This window comes from Ovis canadensis, chromosome 1 (genome assembly GCF_042477335.2).
Source record: "Ovis canadensis isolate MfBH-ARS-UI-01 breed Bighorn chromosome 1, ARS-UI_OviCan_v2, whole genome shotgun sequence".
Lineage (NCBI taxonomy): Eukaryota > Metazoa > Chordata > Mammalia > Artiodactyla > Bovidae > Ovis > Ovis canadensis.
In genome coordinates this window covers 88,286,046-88,305,392 of record NC_091245.1, presented here as the reverse complement: position 1 = coordinate 88,305,392, position 19,347 = coordinate 88,286,046, and the positions used below count along the sequence as shown (strand labels likewise).

The 19,347-nt window shown below is 40.9% G+C and overlaps 1 protein-coding gene across 1 annotated transcript; it reads right to left on the bottom strand.

Annotated features, from left to right (window-relative positions):
- Positions 1 to 8,986: 8,986 nt before the first annotated feature.
- RBM15 (RNA binding motif protein 15) lies at positions 8,987 to 17,296 on the bottom strand. The gene is made up of 2 exons (XM_069573720.1): positions 13,379 to 17,296; positions 8,987 to 9,349 (listed from the first exon to the last, which is right to left on the bottom strand). Exons 1-2 carry the CDS (start codon positions 16,242 to 16,244, stop codon positions 9,327 to 9,329), a joined length of 2,889 nt encoding a protein of 962 aa, XP_069429821.1. The 5' UTR covers positions 16,245 to 17,296; the 3' UTR covers positions 8,987 to 9,326.
- Positions 17,297 to 19,347: the final 2,051 nt, after the last annotated feature.

Genomic DNA, 19,347 nt, shown 5'->3' with positions numbered 1-19,347 from the left:
ATAAAGCCAAGATGTCCCTTTCTTTGGTTGGTGTCAACACATAAACATTCTTTTAGCAAGGAAAAGAGAAATCTATCCTTTAAGAGTAGTATTTCAGGACCAAGGAAATGACAGATAAGTTTTAAAGAGTTAGAGCTAACATAACCTTCCTTCAATATCTCAAAGCTAGTCAGAGTTCAGTATAAATTATTTACATATACCAACCTCTAGAACAGAGAACTTTACTACACTTGATTAAGCCATTTCAAGCCTAAATGCCCCAGCTATGCAGCACAGTCCTCTGAAGCCATAGTAATAAGATGACTCACCAAGTGGCAGGTGTCTTAGGTTCTACGATTAATGGGTGTCTGCCTGGATGAGAACATATGTATGTGCCCAACAGACGATCTCATCCTGTTTGGCTAAGAGAAGAGACAGGCTAAAAAAACTGGTCAGTAGTACAGTACCTGCTTTATAATGGAAAGAATCAGACTTTGTCCCAGAGACTTGTAATTCATGCAGACTTTTAAAATGTCCTCTGTATGCATTATACCCCAATTTTCACTTACCAGAAAAGTACAACAGAGTGATCTAAGAGGATAAAAACCAACTTTATCACCCCGAAATTAGATATAGCTGAAATGTGAGAATTATCATACTGAGTTCATTGCTTCAAGATATGTGAAGTCAGAGTCATGAGAATATTAAATCCATATTTAAACCCTCCTATTACATTTAATGACTTGATGTCAGTTTCCACTCAAGTAAAAATCAGTAATTCATATTTGAGTTCTAGTTCATGAATGTATATATCCTTATGTGAAAACTGATACCATGCCACAGTTAATAAGATACGGGTTTATAAATATGGAGTTTAAAAGAAACTTACCCTTTCCCTTTGTGCAGCTCTGACTTCCAACCCAGTTTCTATAGAAACAGAAGGACAAGTGCCAATGCCAGAAGTCTGCCAATTAGAACTCATCTTTTAGTTGCTGAATAATAAAGCCATATCCCAAAGTCGGCTATAGGTTTTTGATTGTCAGTAGTTCCTAAAAAGAAACCCAGGAGGAAAAAAAGACATTTAACCAATTACTATACTTGAAATACTCCCTCCTTTAAACTTGGCTATTAAAAGAAAATAGAGGAGGGTAGATCTAACACCATGTGTTAAATTTTTTTTTAAATTAGGGCTTCAGACACTTCTACACTTAAAAAGCAGCAAATAAAAGAAAAGGTGTCTTTGAAGGTTCACAATACCTTTAAGCTAATGTATTAAAGAACACTCATGTATCACACATAAAGTATTTTCAACCACCAAACCTTAAAGTTCAGATGAATTTCATCCTTTTTGTGGAATGAATTTTCAGTAAGATTTTTAACACTGCAGAGGGTAAACTTCATAAGTAAAATTTGTTGGGAGAAATAAAGGATACAGGTAAATTTCCATTGTAAAATAAACAATTCTCATGTCTCAGGAGGAATCTATAAATCATAAATGAACCCTAAAGAAGTTTTCTAAAGATGCTGACATTGCTGTGCTTGATGAAAAATCCCTCTAAAACATACATGCCAATTGAAAAACTGTGAGACATGAGAATAATCTGGCTGCAATATCTCATTCGGTATCAACATGGCTGCTTGGTTAATGTACTTTAGAATCTTTTACCTTAAAAACTTAGGCATTAAAAAAGCATTTCTGTAATAAATTGATACCATGCAATTCACAGTATTTTCTGAACATTCACATTGGTCCATTCTCTTCAATATATATCTTTATTACTTGTCGCTGTGAGCTTTAACATAATTAGATTCTTATTGCTATGTGTGGAAAATCAGTTTCTTAATGAAGTTACTTTTGTACTATGACTAAACAACAAAAGCAATCAGGAACCACTCCTCAATCCTGTCCATATCTATGCTCTCCATAGAAAGCTCTGAATCCATCTCTACCAAATCTCCTAAATTATGGGGCACCTATCAGTACAGTCTCAAATATTCTCACCTGTATCTATCAAAAAAGAACATGCTCTATCTTACAATGAAAAGAGTGGACTAGAACAGAATGGGAGGGCAAGAAAAAACATATTTAAATGTAACAAAATAAGCAAGACCCAACTAAGTAGGATGGGCTTCCCAGGTGGTACTACTGGTAAAGAACCCCACGTGCCAATGCAAGAGACATGGGTTCAATCCCTGGGTCAGGAAGATCCCCTGGAGGAGGGCAGGGCAACCCACTCCAGTATTCTTGCCTGGAGAATCCCAGGGACAGAGTCAGGCGGCAGTCCAAAGGGTCGCACCGAGTCAGACACAACTGAAGTGACTCAGCAAGCAAACCAACTAGGATAGACAACAGATAACCCTTCCATGTCTTGGTGACAGAGACCTCTGGTAATTTTCTGGTCACTAGAGTTCACTATCTATGATCACTTGTACCTACTTTTCTTAATGAAAATATGTATTTTTTTAACCCTTAAAGTAAATGTCCTTTACTTTAGCATAAATCTGACAATCTTATGCATGAGGGATAAGATGCTAATCACCAACTTTTACTACCCTAAACATTTATATATCTACATATTAGTAAGTACCTATCAAACTTTCCAGTAGAGGAATCACTTGGGGAATCTGAGTTCATTCAATAGGTTTGTGTGAGGGCTTCCAGTTCTACATTTCTTAACAAGCTTCTGTGTGATGCTATTACTGCTGGTCTGAGGATCGCACTTTCAACAGCAGAAATTCTACAAGGCTAAACAATATACACACTGCACTGAATCCAAATTCACTCTGAAAGTTTTTGGTTTTGATGTCTGAACAATTTTTAAGAGGCTAATTGTGCATGTGTTGGTCAGTATGTTTACGATTTGACTCTCAAGCAGTGATTCTCAACCTTGGCTACACACTAGAATCAGGTGAGCACTTAACACTAGCACCTTGGCAGAACCCCACTGGACCTAGATGAGTCTCCTGGCTACTGGTATTAAAATTCCTCACATGATTTTAATGCATAGCCAGGTGTGAGACCTCTGCTACAAAAGAATTCTAAAGAATGCAGTTTATTGAAGTGTTTCTCTATAAAAGAATATACATAAACTATACAATTATCTTGGGAGCAAGGCAAAACTGAGAGTCAGTTTCTATATGCTAAAATAAAAATTTTATGAAACAATTTTCCCAAAATTCCTTAAAAACATGAAATAAAATATATATGTATATGTGCCTCGAAGTGTTCATTTTACCTGTAATAATAGTTCTACTCTGAACGTTAATGCAATAAAAGGTTATGTATGGGTTTTTCATTTAGCCTCTTTTTTGGAGTTACAGCAGAAATTATATGTGATTACAGTGTAAACTGTCATGACAACTTGCTGAAAGCAGAAAGAAAACTGACATGCTGAGAAAATGAGGTTATATGAGGAAGACCTCAGGATGGCCAACAATTGTGAGACTGAAGAAATAAAATCTCTATTATAATATTTAAATAAAAGAACAATGCTTATCTCTAAGCAAGAATATATTCACAGTCTTGCAGAGAATTTGAAATGCTAATCTATCTTTGAAGGAAATATTATCTTTGATGTGATAATGGTTGAAAGATTTCCCATTTTGAACTACTTATACTGCCTTTGTCTTCAATTTGTATAGCTAATTAGCTAATTCTTCCAATAGTTTAGTATCTACTATATACCAGGCACTGTTCTAGATCTTGGGAATAACTGAAAGAAACCTGAAAGACATTTGTTCCTTTCCTGAGATATGTAGCCAAATCTTGACCAAATCACTTGACCCCCTTGCTTAAAACCTCTGCATTCAGCTTTAGAACACAATCGAAACCCTTGGTCCTTGGCAATAAGGCTCCAACTTAGTTTATGACCTCCCTTCCCTGATAGCTCACTTGGTAAAGAATCCACCTGCAACGCAGGAGACCCCGGTTGGATTCCTGGGTCAGGAAGATCAGCTGGAGAAGGGATATTCTATATTCTTGGGCTTCCCTTGTGGCTCAGCTGGTAAAGCATCTGCCTGTAATGCGGCAGACCTGGGTTGGATCCCTGGGTTGGGAAGATCCCTTGGAGAAGGGTAAGGCTACCCACTCCAGTATTCTGGCCTAGAGAATTCCATGAACTGTACAGTCCATGGGATCACAAAGAGTCTAACAGGACTGAGCGACTTTCACTTCACTTTTTTGGTTATAAGCTCCATGAGAAATAAAGACCTCACCAATATAATCCCAAGACCTGGAATACTGCTTGATGCATAATAAGTACCTGAATATTTGAAGTATTAAATAATTAGCTACACCAACTGAAGATAAACCCAGTAACAATAATTCAAAATGGGAAATCTTTCAACAATTTACAAGCCAAACATACACTCAATTTTACCTATAAGTCCACTGTACCTCACTCAAGCCTATCAGTAACCTAGTTAGAAGTTAGTAGACAAAAGTAATGGTTCATTCACAGAAATTACTTACATGTGTACATACACACTCAATCTTAAAATCACTTTCAATTTTAAGACAGACTACAATCACATTATTTTTTAGATTAACGGAAAACTTAAGGATATCTCAATCAATTCCTGACAATATACCCCTTAGCTAAGCCACAAAACTTTTCTGGTATCTCTTTAGCATTTCATAAACTAAACAGCAGCCCTTCTTCACAGACAGTTATAAGGTAAAATTAAACACTTAGACTGAATATCTGGGGGAAATAATTACATGACAATAAAACTACTACTTGTGACAATGTTAAGTGCTCAATTCCATGGCATCTGCTGCTCCCTTCTGCTTGTCCTTTCAATAGTTCTGAATTTATCTTCTGGAAGCTCCTCTCAGCTTCACAATCTGAATACTATTCTGGTTCTCCTACCTGAGACTCTTTTCTGGCATCATCATCTTTTCCCATGCCTTAATATGACACTACCCCAAGTTTACACTTCAACACTCTTACTGTCTAACCAATGCTGCTCAACCCACGACCACTGAACAGACTACTACATCAGAATTACCTGGAGAGCTTGTAAAGAACAAAGACTCCTGGGCCATGCATGCTGGTCCTAACAAATCCCACAATTTCTGGGGTTGGAGAAAGGGCCTGTATGTTTCCCAAGAACTTCATAAAATCCACCACCCAAACATTTTCTCAGGTTTGCAGCTTTAATCCCATCCCAGTCTCCTGAAAATAGTGAATTATGACAGTACAGTGACCAAAAGCCCTAGCTAGAACAAAAGCCTGGCTAGAACCCTGCTGTATCACTGTGAGAGTATGAGACAATGTTTGTCAAGGACTTGGCAGAATGCTTGGTCTCAAGTATCTAATAAAAATGACTGCTATTAGTACTGCTGCTTTATATCCATATCCCTCAACTAACTATCCATCCTCACTTCCCACCTGCCTAAAACCAGCCTTTCAGGACTCCCTATTGTTGCTGACCCAACCATATTACTAGTTTTCTAGACTTAGCCTGAATCTTTCCCATATATCAACAAGCTGCTCTATTATTATTAATCATGCTTGATAGACTGACATCTCAATTCCAACCTTCCTCCACCATTCTAGGTTCTAACAAATTATTTTTTAAACTCTTTCATGATCAGCCCAGCTTAAAAGTTCACATACTCAATCATATACCCATATTGCCAGTAAGAAGTCAATTAATCAAATATTGGCCTGTGACATTTCTCCCATGGTTGTCTTGAACAATGAACTTGCCCCAATATTTAACTATTTCCCTGTTTCTATCTAGTTTCTCCAATCATAGGAGTAGAGACTATTTGAAACATTCTTCTCTATGGTCAATCTTACTTAACATACAGCCAGAATTTAATTTATACAGGAATCCTGCCTGAATGCTTATTAACATAGCATTTGGGAACAGAAGTATGTTAAATAATTTTACCTCAAGATTAAAATCTTGGTTGCTTCTCAGCAACAAGCTTGTCTGAGGTTTGAAGAAATTTTGTTTACTCTGCTTAAATTTATAAAATTAGTCAACTCTGTTTAAAACTTGTAACTAGGTTATAATTCAAGTTTTTAAGTAAAAGGCTCTTAACCAGGAAAACTTAAAAATAGCAAAGTGGAATGGGAGATAGAGGTGATGGTCAGATAAGCCATAATCATATATCCTACTGCAAAAAGAATAATAAACGCTGTACAAACCATAAGTATTAAATTTATTGCCTCAGATAAACAACTTATAAACAACAATGTGACTTAAGCTACTGAAGTGGCAAGTTATAAAATCTAGGCTGTTTTACTAGTCAGGGTAATCCCCATTTTCAATTTTAATACAACTAGATCCTTCAAAATGAACTCAGAGATGTTCTTGGAACTATTTCTTTTATAGCAGAACCCTAAATCAAGATCCTACAAAAGACACTGGGAAACCACAGATATAATCCAAGAGGGCAGTTTCCAATTTATAAAACAAGGACTCTAGATCTAACACTCAACCCAATTAATATTTTTTTCTTCATGCTGTAAGTAGAAATAATATGATTTCATTGAGTGGTTTCAAAAAACAGTGTACCCTGTGGTGGATTCATGTTGATGCATGGCAAAAACAAAACAATACTGTAATTAACCTCCAATTAAAATAAATAAATTTATATTTTAAAAGTGTACCTTTCCATTTTGCATCACATATAGAATAAACAAATGCCAAACAAATGCCCTGTCTGCAATATTTTTTCTTCTTGAGATAAAGCCTGAGATCTTAAGAGATACCACACATGTAGAAATATGTTTCGAGTATAATAAAATTTTCCTCAAATTGCCACAGTGATTTTCTTTTTTTTTTAAACTAATTAGAAAAACTACTTAATGAGCTTTCAGTATGGACTAGTCAGAGAAAGAAAATACACCGGAAATTAACATTTCCAACAGGAATAAACAGCTTAAAGAAATGTACATGACAGATCATTTAGCAAAGCTTTAAATGGCAGTCAATTCATAAGCAGATGTTTTACAAATTCTTGAAAACAACATACTGAGAACCTGAAAACTGCTGTACTTCACTTTCCCCATTTGGAAAGAGATGAAAAACAAGAATCTAATGAAACAGAAAAATCCTCTTCAAAATTTTTGATCCCATTTAAAATACAGCAAAGAAAACCTAAATTATATTATACATTTAAAAAGCTTTGCTTGTGTTCAGCTGCCAAAGCCTCACATTTGATTAATAACAGAGGAAGGGGCTGGAAGGGCTCAGGTTAGTAGCACTAAATGGACAATGAAAATGGTTAAGAGATTTTACTCAACACTGCCCATTCACTTTCCTAAGTTTATTGCAGCTACCTAATGTTATAATTAAATCTCCCTGTGGAAAAAGAAAAAAATTAACCATTTTGGCTAAATTATCTATCACTCACAGTCCAATAATACGCTTTCTTGCTACATATACTAAAATATTCTTAACTTGGAGGTTTAGAGATCAGTGTTTGTAATAAGCAACATTTTTACACCAGTTGAGTTCTTCCAGCACCACTGAATCACCATTAACAGTGAAGGCTACAGTTAAGAGAAAACGTCATATTTTTACAGGTCCAAATTCATCACCAGAATTTTAACACTTTGGCTCCCACATTTAAAAGAATTTTTTCAAATGTTAAGATAAACTTTAAAACTTAAAAATATCAAAACACCAAGAACAAAAGTTCTGGTCTACAACTTTGTTAATGTAACACTTTGGTGAGGGGAGGAAGCTAGTAACAGCAGCAGAGTGCCTAAATCAGAGAAATATATCCCCAAACATTAAAAGCCCTCACCCTGTTAAATCATAATGCTTTTGACCTCTAAAAACCCTCTTACCTGTTCATAAGAGTTTATACAGCTGTTTGCCACTGGAACACCACCTTGCAGAGTATAAGCGTGGCATCCTTTGTTGATAATCACCTGTTGCCTAAGTAATCATCATCCCGCATGGAGACAGACAGCACTAGGGCTCTTCCATCCGAGGTTAAAATTCAAAACAAGCCCAACAAGCCTGCATTTCAAGGTGGTCTTCGTCTGCAACTATTAAGTTTAAAACTGGCAAACAACAGTGGTGTCTGAAGCCAATGGTGCAGCACTGCTGGCTTCCTCTTGAATTCCAGCGTTGTCACTGTGCACCGAAGTCTCCTGCGGCAAACAGGGGAGTTGTTCTCCTGTACTGGAAACAGCTTCCAAACATCAGGAGCCCCTGTACAGGATAATGCAGGAACTAAAGGCAAACACTTTTTCCTCCTTAAGGATGCCTCCATTTTTTCCTCACAATCTGTACTACCAACCGAAGTGACTGGGCCTGAGTGTGCGTTCGTACCTATGAAACCGTCACGGTGCATGCACATCCAAGGCATGTGGAACCACAGGTGAAATAAGGCACAGATACCAAGTAATGGTTCTAATTACAAACGCTAGCTCTCAGGAACTCTTCATCCATTCAGAACTAAACCCATCACTGCATAACTCTGGTAAGAAGCCCCTGAAGATGGAGGAGCTCCTCAAGTGTGTCAGGAAAGGCTTTATTAACATCATCATTAACATTTAAAAAGCAAGCGGAGCATTTCTCCTTCTTTTGGCAATTTGGTGCAAATGTTAAGTGCAAGATAAAGCAATTTCAAACTTTTCTTCAAATTAAAAATGAAACTAAGGCCAAACGTGATGGGTGGACAAAATAAATCAAAACTTAAAATTCAGCAACTCCGGCTCTTCAAACCAGCAAAGCCCCCGACTTGTGCACTGTGGTGAGGCTTACGGTGCTTGCCCCGGCTTCTTGCGTGCCAGCAAACAGCACCATTTCCTCATCAAGTTGAGGACTGAGAAGCAAATGATCCCCTTCACTGCAAACAAAGGGGGTCACAGTAACACTAGTGATCCTTCAGAATTGACACACTGTGATAGTCAAAATGATGGTCTCCCTGCTTCTTGCTCAAGACATACAAGATCTGAGCAGCAGCAAGTACCCCCTCAGCTGCAAACAAAGGGGTCAAAGGTTTGCCGTCAATTCACTTCCAGGCAGAAAAACATTTTCCTCAAAAGAAACAATTTATTTAGAATAAAACAAAAGCAGCTCAACTGTGAGCGCACGTTTGAGTGACAGCTACTTTTAAGCTGTGTGAGCCATAAAAAGGGTTTTTCTTTTCCAGAAATCTTGTGTACACAGCACAAAGCAAGGTCATTTTTTTTTCCACTTAAAACACCGGCATTGGCATCACAATAGCAGATACACAACTTTAAGCTGCCATTTTAGTAAAATGCACAAATACTAAACAGATTAGCTTTCTTCCATCAAGAGGCCCATGTAAACTTCACATAAGCCACAACTTCTCTTCAAAAAGGTCCATTAGAGCTTTGAATTCCATGTCTTCATCCGTTGTTCACCAGTTTTGCTTGCGGGGGGGGGGAAAAAAAGGTTATTCAGTACAAATGTTTACAATATTAAAAATATATATATTTCCCCTATGCCATTATAGATGAACATAACATTAACAAGACCTTCCTGGACAATCCACCTTGACTTCAAAAAGCACCAATAATACCCACTGGCACAAGCCTTGAAATGAACTTACTGTGAACAGACAACAAGTAGAACAATAGGGTGAATTCTTTTTTTAAAGACTGCAATTAAGGATTATAGGACTGAAAATATCCCCTGTACTCATGTAACTGAGTAAAACATGTCAAAAAAATTTCAGAGAAAATCAAATTTATAATCAATTTACAATCAATGTATTCTATATAAGTTAAAAAAAATGAAATTATAAAAAGGTGGAGTTTAGTCAAACTTATACCCCCTCTATTTTCATTCTGTAATTTATATGGAGTAATACAGACCTACTCCATTATTGTAGAAAGGGGTCAAGACACAAAACCTTTTAAAAATCCACCTTCATTTATGTTACCAAAGACAGCAGCTGTTATTTTCTTTAAAACACTCATACAATCGCTAAACAGCCAAAGAACACTGTGGAACTTTAACTTTCCAACTGTTTAAATCATACATATAAAACTTCATTAAGCTAGACAGTTTACTGTGGTCACCTGAAATCATTTTCTCCCTTTAGGCACATCACTATAACCAGAATGTTAACAGGGTCAGCTCCATTTCTCTTCCTGTTCTCATACCTAACTCCTATCTCCAAACCAAATACTGTGGCAGAGATAGAAAAAAAATGTCCCGAAATTCTCTCCAAAAACTTTTTCACAAAAAGGTCATTAAGGCCCTCTTCTCAAGAGGATTTCCTAGTTCTGTTACCACAGAGTTTTTGGTGAATGGTTCCTATATGGACCCAAACTGCGGTTTAAGCTGTACCTGCGAAATGAGCAATTTCACTGTCTAAAGAAACTATTAAAAAAAATTAAAAAGACAAAACAACAACAACAAAACTGTCAGTGAACATCTGCTCATAAAACAGTTTTTAAATAAACTAAACAAGTGTTAGACTCTGAAAGCAACACACCCCTTACTTTTGCTATTGTATCTCAACTGGTCTAACTGACCTAAGGGCCAGAACATATTACCTTCAAAATGTGACAAAAGCTTGTATCAGCCAAAGGATGGACGTTTTAAGATGTAATCCTTAAAGGGAAAACTCTGCTTACTCTCGGGTCAGTCAAAACAGACATCTCAAACCAGGAATTTAAATTTTTTCGTGGAAAACTCTTTATAGGAATTCCAGTAACAACCAACAAAATAACACTAAAAATAAATTGGCTAGGAGCTGAATGATTAATTTTTCATAAACTTTGAAATTGTGATTAAAAATCTAAATTAGCTTGATGGTTCTTTTTTTACCAGTAATACTTAACGAGTCATTTAATGATATACTTAAGAAATTCCATTCATTTGAACTTGAGTTCCAGAAAAATCAATTAAACAAATACATTTAAAAAAAAAAAAAAAGCAAAAGAAACAACTGGCTGTCACAAAGAACATCCAATGTTGAGATTACAAATTCTGGCTAGTGAGAATTAGAACCAGATTGTTTTAGACAAATGCTTTCATTCCACTCTTAAGTTTAGGTAGATAGTTTACCAATGTTATAAACCTGAACAATAGAATGAGCAACACAAATAAGATTCATCCAAATGATGGCACTCTGTAGCTAAGCACCAAACTAAACATAATTTTGTTATAATACATACATTTAGAAATGGTATCAAGCCATTGTTTCAAAAACACTGAAGCACAAATTGCCCAGATCTAACAAAAGCCACGATGTCAGATAAAGAATCAAACAAACACGGAGCAAAACCCACAGTACTCTACTCTTCGATAAGCTGGCATATCAACTTAAAAAAAAAAAAAAAAAAGAAAGCCACATACACTTTGGATTAGAGTTAAAATTAGGTATCAAGGATACCTCTAAAAAAGTAAAATCATTTGTCCAGCCATCTTATCAAAAGGTATTCAAAAGTTAATGGTTAGTGAGACTATTTAAACTGGAAAAAATGTATCTAGCCACAAATTGTACTTTGACCCCATTTATTTATGCATAGACTGCACACTGACATAAGTTTCTGAACAGGTGTCTATTCCATATTAGCGTGTCAAGCAGTTTTTTAAAAGCAAAAGGACCAAAAGTGTTCATTGTAGGACTTCAGGTATTTTCCCTACAGGCACACCAAGGACCTCTGTGCTCATAGCCTATTATCTTCCTTCTCTCAAAATGGCTAGTTTTTCCAGTTTAAAACCAAAAAACACAAAAGTCTCCAAACTTACAAAGAAAACTTATAAATGCATAGTGAAAACTAAAAAGGATGACACAGCAGTGATGAGGCTTTCATGCTAACATGCATTAGACACCTGTCATAACGGACAATTAAAAATTACATGACGTTTTCTTGGGTTATTATTGGTGCTATTTTAAAACTATCCGCTTTGATAACAGAAAGAAAACAGTTGAGTTCTGCCAGGCTTTCAGTAAGTCACTTACATAGCATAGAAACATGACCATGATCCAAAGGTCCTCAAGTTTCTAATCATAAATATCAAGGGCTTTAGCTAAAGTCCTCAACATTTAAACCACAGGGGAAAATACACTTACAAATGACGTGAGAAACTAGGGGTTGGGGGTGGAGGAGGAAAATTAAAAAGACAAGGAAACCATGAATTAATGTTAAGCAGCAAAAGCTCTTGTTAAGAATCAGAAATTGATAATCTTCAGTTTTGGAAAAAAATGTGGAAGTGGGCTAAATTATTTTATACTAATTTCAGGTCTCTGAGAAAATAAACCACTAAAAAACGGTTTTCCTAAACTGATTATTTCAATTCTCTGTGGCTGGACACCAGCGAAAATATAAACACAAAATTTCAAAGATACTCAAAATACTTTCAATAATGTGAAGTCATCGCTGTTTAAATATGAAAATAAAAATCCAAGCAAAATTTTTAGAGTATGTCAAAAGTATTTCACAATGACTTAAAAAAAATTCTGCAATCCAGATATGGGTGATTAATGCCCACTGAAATAAAAGGATGACTTATGAGCCTGCAGACAACTCTTCTTTCTATTACTGAAGTCAGAAATTTGGGTGAATACAAAAATAAAAACTCACCTCTGATGAAAAACACAAGTTTTGAAATTTGCAACAATTAGAACTGTACCTGCTATACCCCTCTGAAAGTCAGTGAAAACACCACCACACACCAATAACTGACCAAAGAATTGTGATTTTAAAAGCACCTACTCACTTCCTGCATACTAGTGTAAGCAAAAGACAACGTGGTTTGTAACACACTCCTCTATTTTTACTGAACAGCTACAAACCAAAAGTGCATATATGGGATACAGAACTCAAAAACTAATGGTAAAAACATATATGTTAAAGCAAGCTCTTGGGAACACACCATTTAAGAAAAATACTCAAATACTTGATTAAAGTAATTGCAACATTTTATGTATGCTTTACCAGCTTATACTCCTTGAGATCCCTGCTCAAATTTCAGCCGCACAAATAATATTTCTGGTACAGGAATTATTTACCGACCTACCAATCAAAGTCATTTTTAGGTGTGTATTATCTTTTTACAGCTAGTGGGCTCTTTGTTTTTCAAATTCTAACTTTTCAAATTTCTGGTTTTGTAACTTTGAGGATTTTTTTAAGTTCAAGATTAAAAAAGAAAAAAAATTCGCAGAAAAAGAGGAAAACAGTTACACATAAGAGTGGAAACTCCTAATTAAAGTAAACCACTTGCCTGCTACCTTTAGGGGAGTCCTTTCACTTAAAATAATAGCTAAACTCTCCTGACTTCTGTTTTTTAAAGAGGTTTATAAAAATATAAAAAAGAAAAAACCTAAAACTAAACAACTAATTAAAAAGAAAATTTCATCCGATGCTGTATCCCATTACACATCACAAAACAGGAACCATGTCAAAGTACTAAATACAAGTTACACATGGACTTTAAGACGCACCACGGACAATGATCATGACCAGGTAATCTTCTTCAGATTTGGCCAGTGCCTTGGCAGGGGAATCCAGGAACTGCTGGGAGAACTCACAGGGTGGAAAGGCATGAAGGACTCCGGTGTTTTCCTTGTCTTTGTTGCCCCCCACAGGGAGGCTGATCACCCCAGCGGCCTGCTTTTGCTTTAAGTAGGACACGAGGTTCCTAAGTGGCCTCTGAGTAGAGGTGGCAGTGTCTGATGTGGCTGAGGAAGAAGAAGACCTGCTATCAGAACTTCCAGGCACAGCCAGAAGAATAGCATAACCATTGGGCCCTGCCACTTTGATGCGTCGCGTTACTTCATCCAACTTGGGCTGGTCCAAACGAAGACGCTGAGTGATCTTGAGCTGGGCCACTTTGCCTCCAGTTGAGCCCTCCACAAGAAGACTACTAGCCACCTGGAGGTCACCCTGCAACAGATGCATGTTGGAAGGAAAGTTGCTGTTCTTCAACAGGAGCATGCCCTGCCAGGCCAAACAGAGTTTGGGAGATGCTGCTGCTGCAGGGGCGGTCCCCCCATCCTGTTTCTGGGAAGGGGACTTCAGCTTCGATGAAGCAGTGCTGGTGCTGGATGCACTCCCATCAGGCCGATCTTCTTTTTTCAGAGGGCTTTTACCCTCCGTGGAAGCAGTTGTCCGGTGCTTCTTATCCCGTTCAGCTGATGCGGAGTTTTTACGGTCTCGCTTGTCACCCTGGCTCTTCTCCAAACTACCTCGTCGGTCTCTGATTGGAGAGGGCCTTTCCAAGAGAAGACGGGAAGATCGATCGTTGTCGCTATTGTAGCGATCCCGGGTACTGCCCAATTCTGGACTGCGGTCAGGAGAAGGCGCGCAATGACGTTTTCGTGGACGGTCACTCTCTGGGGACCTATCCAGATGCCGACCCCCACTCTCCTCAGGCAGCCTTCGCTTCCTAGGTTGGTCTCTGCTGCTGGGCAGATCTCGGTCACCTCTGTCCCGGTCCAACGACCAGCCATCCCGCCTGCGATCCAGGCTATCCAGTGGCTCATAAGCAGGCACAGCCGTAGCTGCAGTCCGAGTGCTGCGTTCACGGACTGGGGGTGGGGGTGGAACCCAATCAGAGTCAGGATAAAGGTCCCTATCACGATCTCTGTACAGTAAGGGTGGTGTCCTATCCCGAGCACCCCTCAAAGGGTCTGGTGCCCGGTGTCCAAAAGCATCTGTCACCAGTTCATAATGAGTTAACGGCAGAGGCTGCAGATATTGCTGCTGGTAACGATGTTCTGTGTCTGCAAAGTCTACTCTAAGGCGACGATCTGGGCCACCAAGTGGGAAGCCCCTCATATGGGTCCAGGCAGCATGAGCTGCATCCAGGCTTTCGTACTGGATATATGCCCAACTATCACCTTTGCGGTAGTCAATGGTGCGTATGGTGCCAAACCGGTCAAACTCCCGTGCCAGGGCAGCAAGAGGCACCCAAGGACCCAGGCCACCTACCCAAAGGCGGGTGGTCGGTGTAGCTTTGCCATAGCCAATTTTGATAGGATTCCGAATGATAATTTTGCCAGACATCGCTAGTTTGGCCCGGTGAGACATATCTAGATTTTCAAATTTGAGAAAGCCATAGGTACTGGTCTGGCCCCGAGAAGGCCTCTTGATGTCTACCTCTGTGATGACTCCGAAACGGTCAAAAGCCCTTCTTAGATCACTCTCTGTCACAGTGATGTCTAGGTTGCCCAAGAAAAGCGTCCGGTTAGCTCGCTGGTCATCCTCGGGTGAGATCTCATCTACTTCTCTGAAAGGAGCGGCACCTGCTCCAGTTCCCACCCTTGGCTCAAGACTGTAGGCTGGGCGCACTCTCTCATAGAACGAGTAGTCTCGCTCTCTCTCCAGATCTCGGGGCAGTGGTGGCGGAGGTGGAGGGGGCAGGCGGCCAAGGGCCAACTGCTGCAACCGGTAGTCTCTGTATCCCAAGGCTGCACCACCAGGGGAAAGTGATCTCTGGCCTCCACCACCTCCTCCAGGGGGGTGCCGGTGACCACCTACAGAGGACCCGACCACACTGGCTGAAGGAGGATAGGAATCTTTGTCTAAAGGGGAGCGGCTACGGCGCCGGCTCACATACACAGCTTCTATCTTCAGAGGCCGGTCATAGAGCACTAGGCGGCCTCTGGCATGCTTGGCCGCCCGCGCGTCCTCTGGCCGCCGGAAGTTCACAAAGGCTACTCGCTCATCCCCGCTGCCAGAACCCGAGAGATGACTGATTTTGACACTTACATCACCGAAGCGTTTAAACTCGTGAAACAATCCGTCCTCCACTGCTTCGTCACTCAGCTGGGACCCCAACTCGCTTATCTTCAGTGTCTTGTATTCCCCGCCATCGCCGCCGCCAGGAGCCGAAGAGGCGGCCCCAGAGGAACGTGACTCCCCGCCTCCACCCCGGGAGCTGCTGCGCGACTCGCCCCCGCCCGAGGAATTTTTGGTGCTTGGGGAGCTGTAACTATGCAAGCGGCTACTGGAGCTGCCCCCTCCGGTGTCGTACTCGCGGCTACCACCTCGGCTGCTAGACTTGTCCAGATGAAGGCTGCGCCGCGACCCGCCGCCGCCGTCGGTCTTTCCGCTGCTGCTCCCATTGCTGCCACCAGAGCCCCCTAACTTCTTGCTCCGCTCCCCGCGGGAAGTCGAATCCTCACCACCACGGGAGCGTTTCGGCTTGACCGGAGAGCGCTCTTTTCCCTTCATGGTAGCGGGGCGTCGGAGATCTTCTCCGCGGAACTGACTAACCCGCCGCCCCGCGCTGGTTTCACACAGCGGAACCGCACGCCGCCATCTTGGACTGTGCCGCGGCAGAGGGTCCCGCCCCGCAGTCTTCATTGGTCAATTAGCTCCGCTCTTCTACAGTCTCATTGGGAAAACTATTTGTCTGTCTTTACATCTCCCCGCGCTCCGGGAAGGCGCCCGCCCAACCACTGTTATTGGGTTCTCAACGCCCTAGTCAGAGTACCTCATTGGTTATATTCGTTGTCCATCTTAACGGTTCCTCGCGCCAGACTGTAGCTCCGCCCCTTGCACTCGATGGTCACCTGACCCAAAGTCTGGAGGCGTTGATTGGACAAAAAGTCCGCCCTCTAACGGTACTTCTTGCGGGGCGAAAGCAGTGATCCCGCCTCCTCATAACTTTCATTGGTTTATGACCCCGTCCTTTAACCTACTATTTGGGAAGTCAGGCCATATGTTCTAGCATTTTTTTTTTGTCTGAGAGGCCGGCTCACAGCGATCTCGCGAGAGAGAGAAAGCTCCCTCTTTCGATGCCTTTCTTCCAACTCCTCCGGCGGCTGAAAGAAGTTTAAATCTGATTGGATGTTGACGATGAAGTTGATAGGCCGAAATAACTGTCCATCACTCGCTTAAAGGCGTAGGCTCTTACAATGAGGAGGCTGTCTGAAGGTGAAAGAGTAGAATACGCGCTTGCTGTGCGACGTCACTTAGACGTCGCGAAATGGTGACCATGAGACCGTTCCGCCTTTCTGCGTTCGGCGTTTTCCTTTCCAACATTTGTTCGCTCCCACGGCGTACTTGGTTGGGGTTTGGCCCTCGGATCTCAGAACTTCTAGGCTTCCTACCTCCTACCTGTGTGGGACCAGGCGCTGGGCTTCTGCCTCTTCCCTCCCACCGCTGGGCCCGCGAATCCTTCAGGAAACCGTCCCGGGGCGCCCAGCGGACACCATCTTAGCGCCGTTGGCCTTTGCGTGAACGGCCTTTAAAAGCCCCACCCACCGTACGCAAGAAAGCGCACTGGGGCCCGCGGCGCCGGTAGGGCCAGGTTCACAGTTCAGGAAGGGCCGGGTCACACTAACGCCCGGGGGCGGGGCGGGTCGTAAGCTGAGCTCAGGCCTTTGGGGTCCCGCAGCTCTGGAGCTGGTGCTTAGCCCAGGCTGGAAGTCGGCACTGCTCGGTGCGATTCGTTCCCGCCCGAGTGTCCTGGGGTAACCTAGGAAAAAGAGAGACTGAAGCTTCCAGTTTCGACTCCTATAGGCAGGGTGGGGACTCGGGCCACGACGGACGAGTCTGGGCTTCCTGATTTATGTTGCAAATTCACGTAGATTTCGGGTTTTGTCCGATAATATAGCTGCGTTAGATTTTTATATGTTAACAACCTTCCCTGGTAAATAATCGAATGAAATGAATGTACTTTGCTGCCTGCAGATGTGTCGCGTTTTTTCCTGTGGTTTCTTGTACGTGCCCTCACCTTCAGAACAGGGTAGAACAGCCACCTTGCTATCTAAGTCCATCTCTTTTGACTCTGAAAATCATTCGCCGTTTTAACCCAAATTTCTTTCCATAGACCTTCATTGTGTCAGACAGTAAAGCTCTTGTGTGGGGTGCTGGTGATACCGAGTTGAGAAAAGGTACAGTTTCTATCCGATGAAGGGAGGTAGTGCTGAGTTCATCACAGGGCTAAGCTTTTATGCATTCCTCCTCAAGTCCTCTGGGCAGAGGAAAGGGGATTCTTGTATAGATCCTTTCTTCAACTGCATCTCTCAAGATTCTATCTGTAGGAGACAGTGTGACATGTTTTTAAACATGACATCTTTTGAGGTAACTAGGTCCCCCAAACTGAAACCTAAACTTTGAAACTTTTAGAGACTGAAAACTCAGTTCAGTTCAGTCGCTCAGTCATGTCCGACTCTTTGCGACCCCATAAATCGCAGCATGCCGGGCCTCCCTGTCCATCACCAACTCCCTGAATTTACCCAAACTCATGTCCATCAAGTCAGTGATGCCATCCAGCCATCTCATCCTCTGTCATCCCCTTCTGCCCCCAATCTCTCCCAGCATCAGTCTTTTCCATTGAGTCAACTCTTCGCATGAGGTGGCCAAAGTACTGGAGTTTCAGCTTTAGCATCATTCCTTCCAAAGAAATCCCAGGGCTGATCTCCTTCAGAATGGACTGGTTGGATCTCCTTGCAGTCCAAGGGACTCTCAAGAGTCTTCTCCAACACCACAGTTCAAAAGCATCAATTCTTCGGCGCTCAGCTTTCTTCACAGTCCAACTCTCACAGCCATACATGACCACTGGAAAAACCATAGCCTTGATTAGACGGATCTTTGTTGGCAAAGAAATGTCTCTGCTTTTCAATATGCTATCTAGGTTGATCATGACTTTTCTTCCAAGGAGTAAGCGTCTTTTAATATCATGGCTGCAGTCACCATCTGCAGTGATTTTGGAGCCCCCCAAAATAAAATCTGACACTGTTTCCCCATCTATTTGCCATGAAGTGATGGGACCAGATGCCATGATCTTCGTTTTCTGAATGTTGAGCTTTAAGCCAACTTTTTCACTCTCTACTTTCTCTTTCATCAAGAGGCTTTTTAGTTCCTCTCCACTTTCTGCCATAAGGGTGGTGTCATCTGCGTATCTGAAGTTATTGATATTTCTCCAGGAAATCTTGATTCCAGCTTGTGCTTCTTCCAGCCCAGCATTTCTCACGACGTATTCTGCATAGAAGTTAAATAAGCAGGGTGACAATATTCAGCATTGACGTACTCCTTTTCCTATTTGGAACCAGTCTGTTGTTCCATGTCCAGTTCTAACTGTTGCTTCCTGACCTGCATACAAATTTCTCAAGAGGCAGGTCAGAAAACTGTTTAGCCTTGCATTTTTAAGAAATTTGGAGAAAGTGAAGATGTGAGCCTTTTATCTGGAGTAGACCATAAAAGCTTAAAAGAAACCAAATATGCAAAAGCATTTATATGATATTATAATGTGCAGACATAGTCATTGTATTAAAACTGTTAAAATAACTTCATAAGGCGTGGTATGGTGTGTATATTATGGTACCATTTGTAGTCTTAAAAAATGATATGCCTGTTCATGTGTTTGTACATTTTATATATATATATTCATAGAAACAATTGAGACTACTTAGGAAATTACTGAGATCATGCTGAGAGGGGAGTTGAGGGTCTGGGTGGG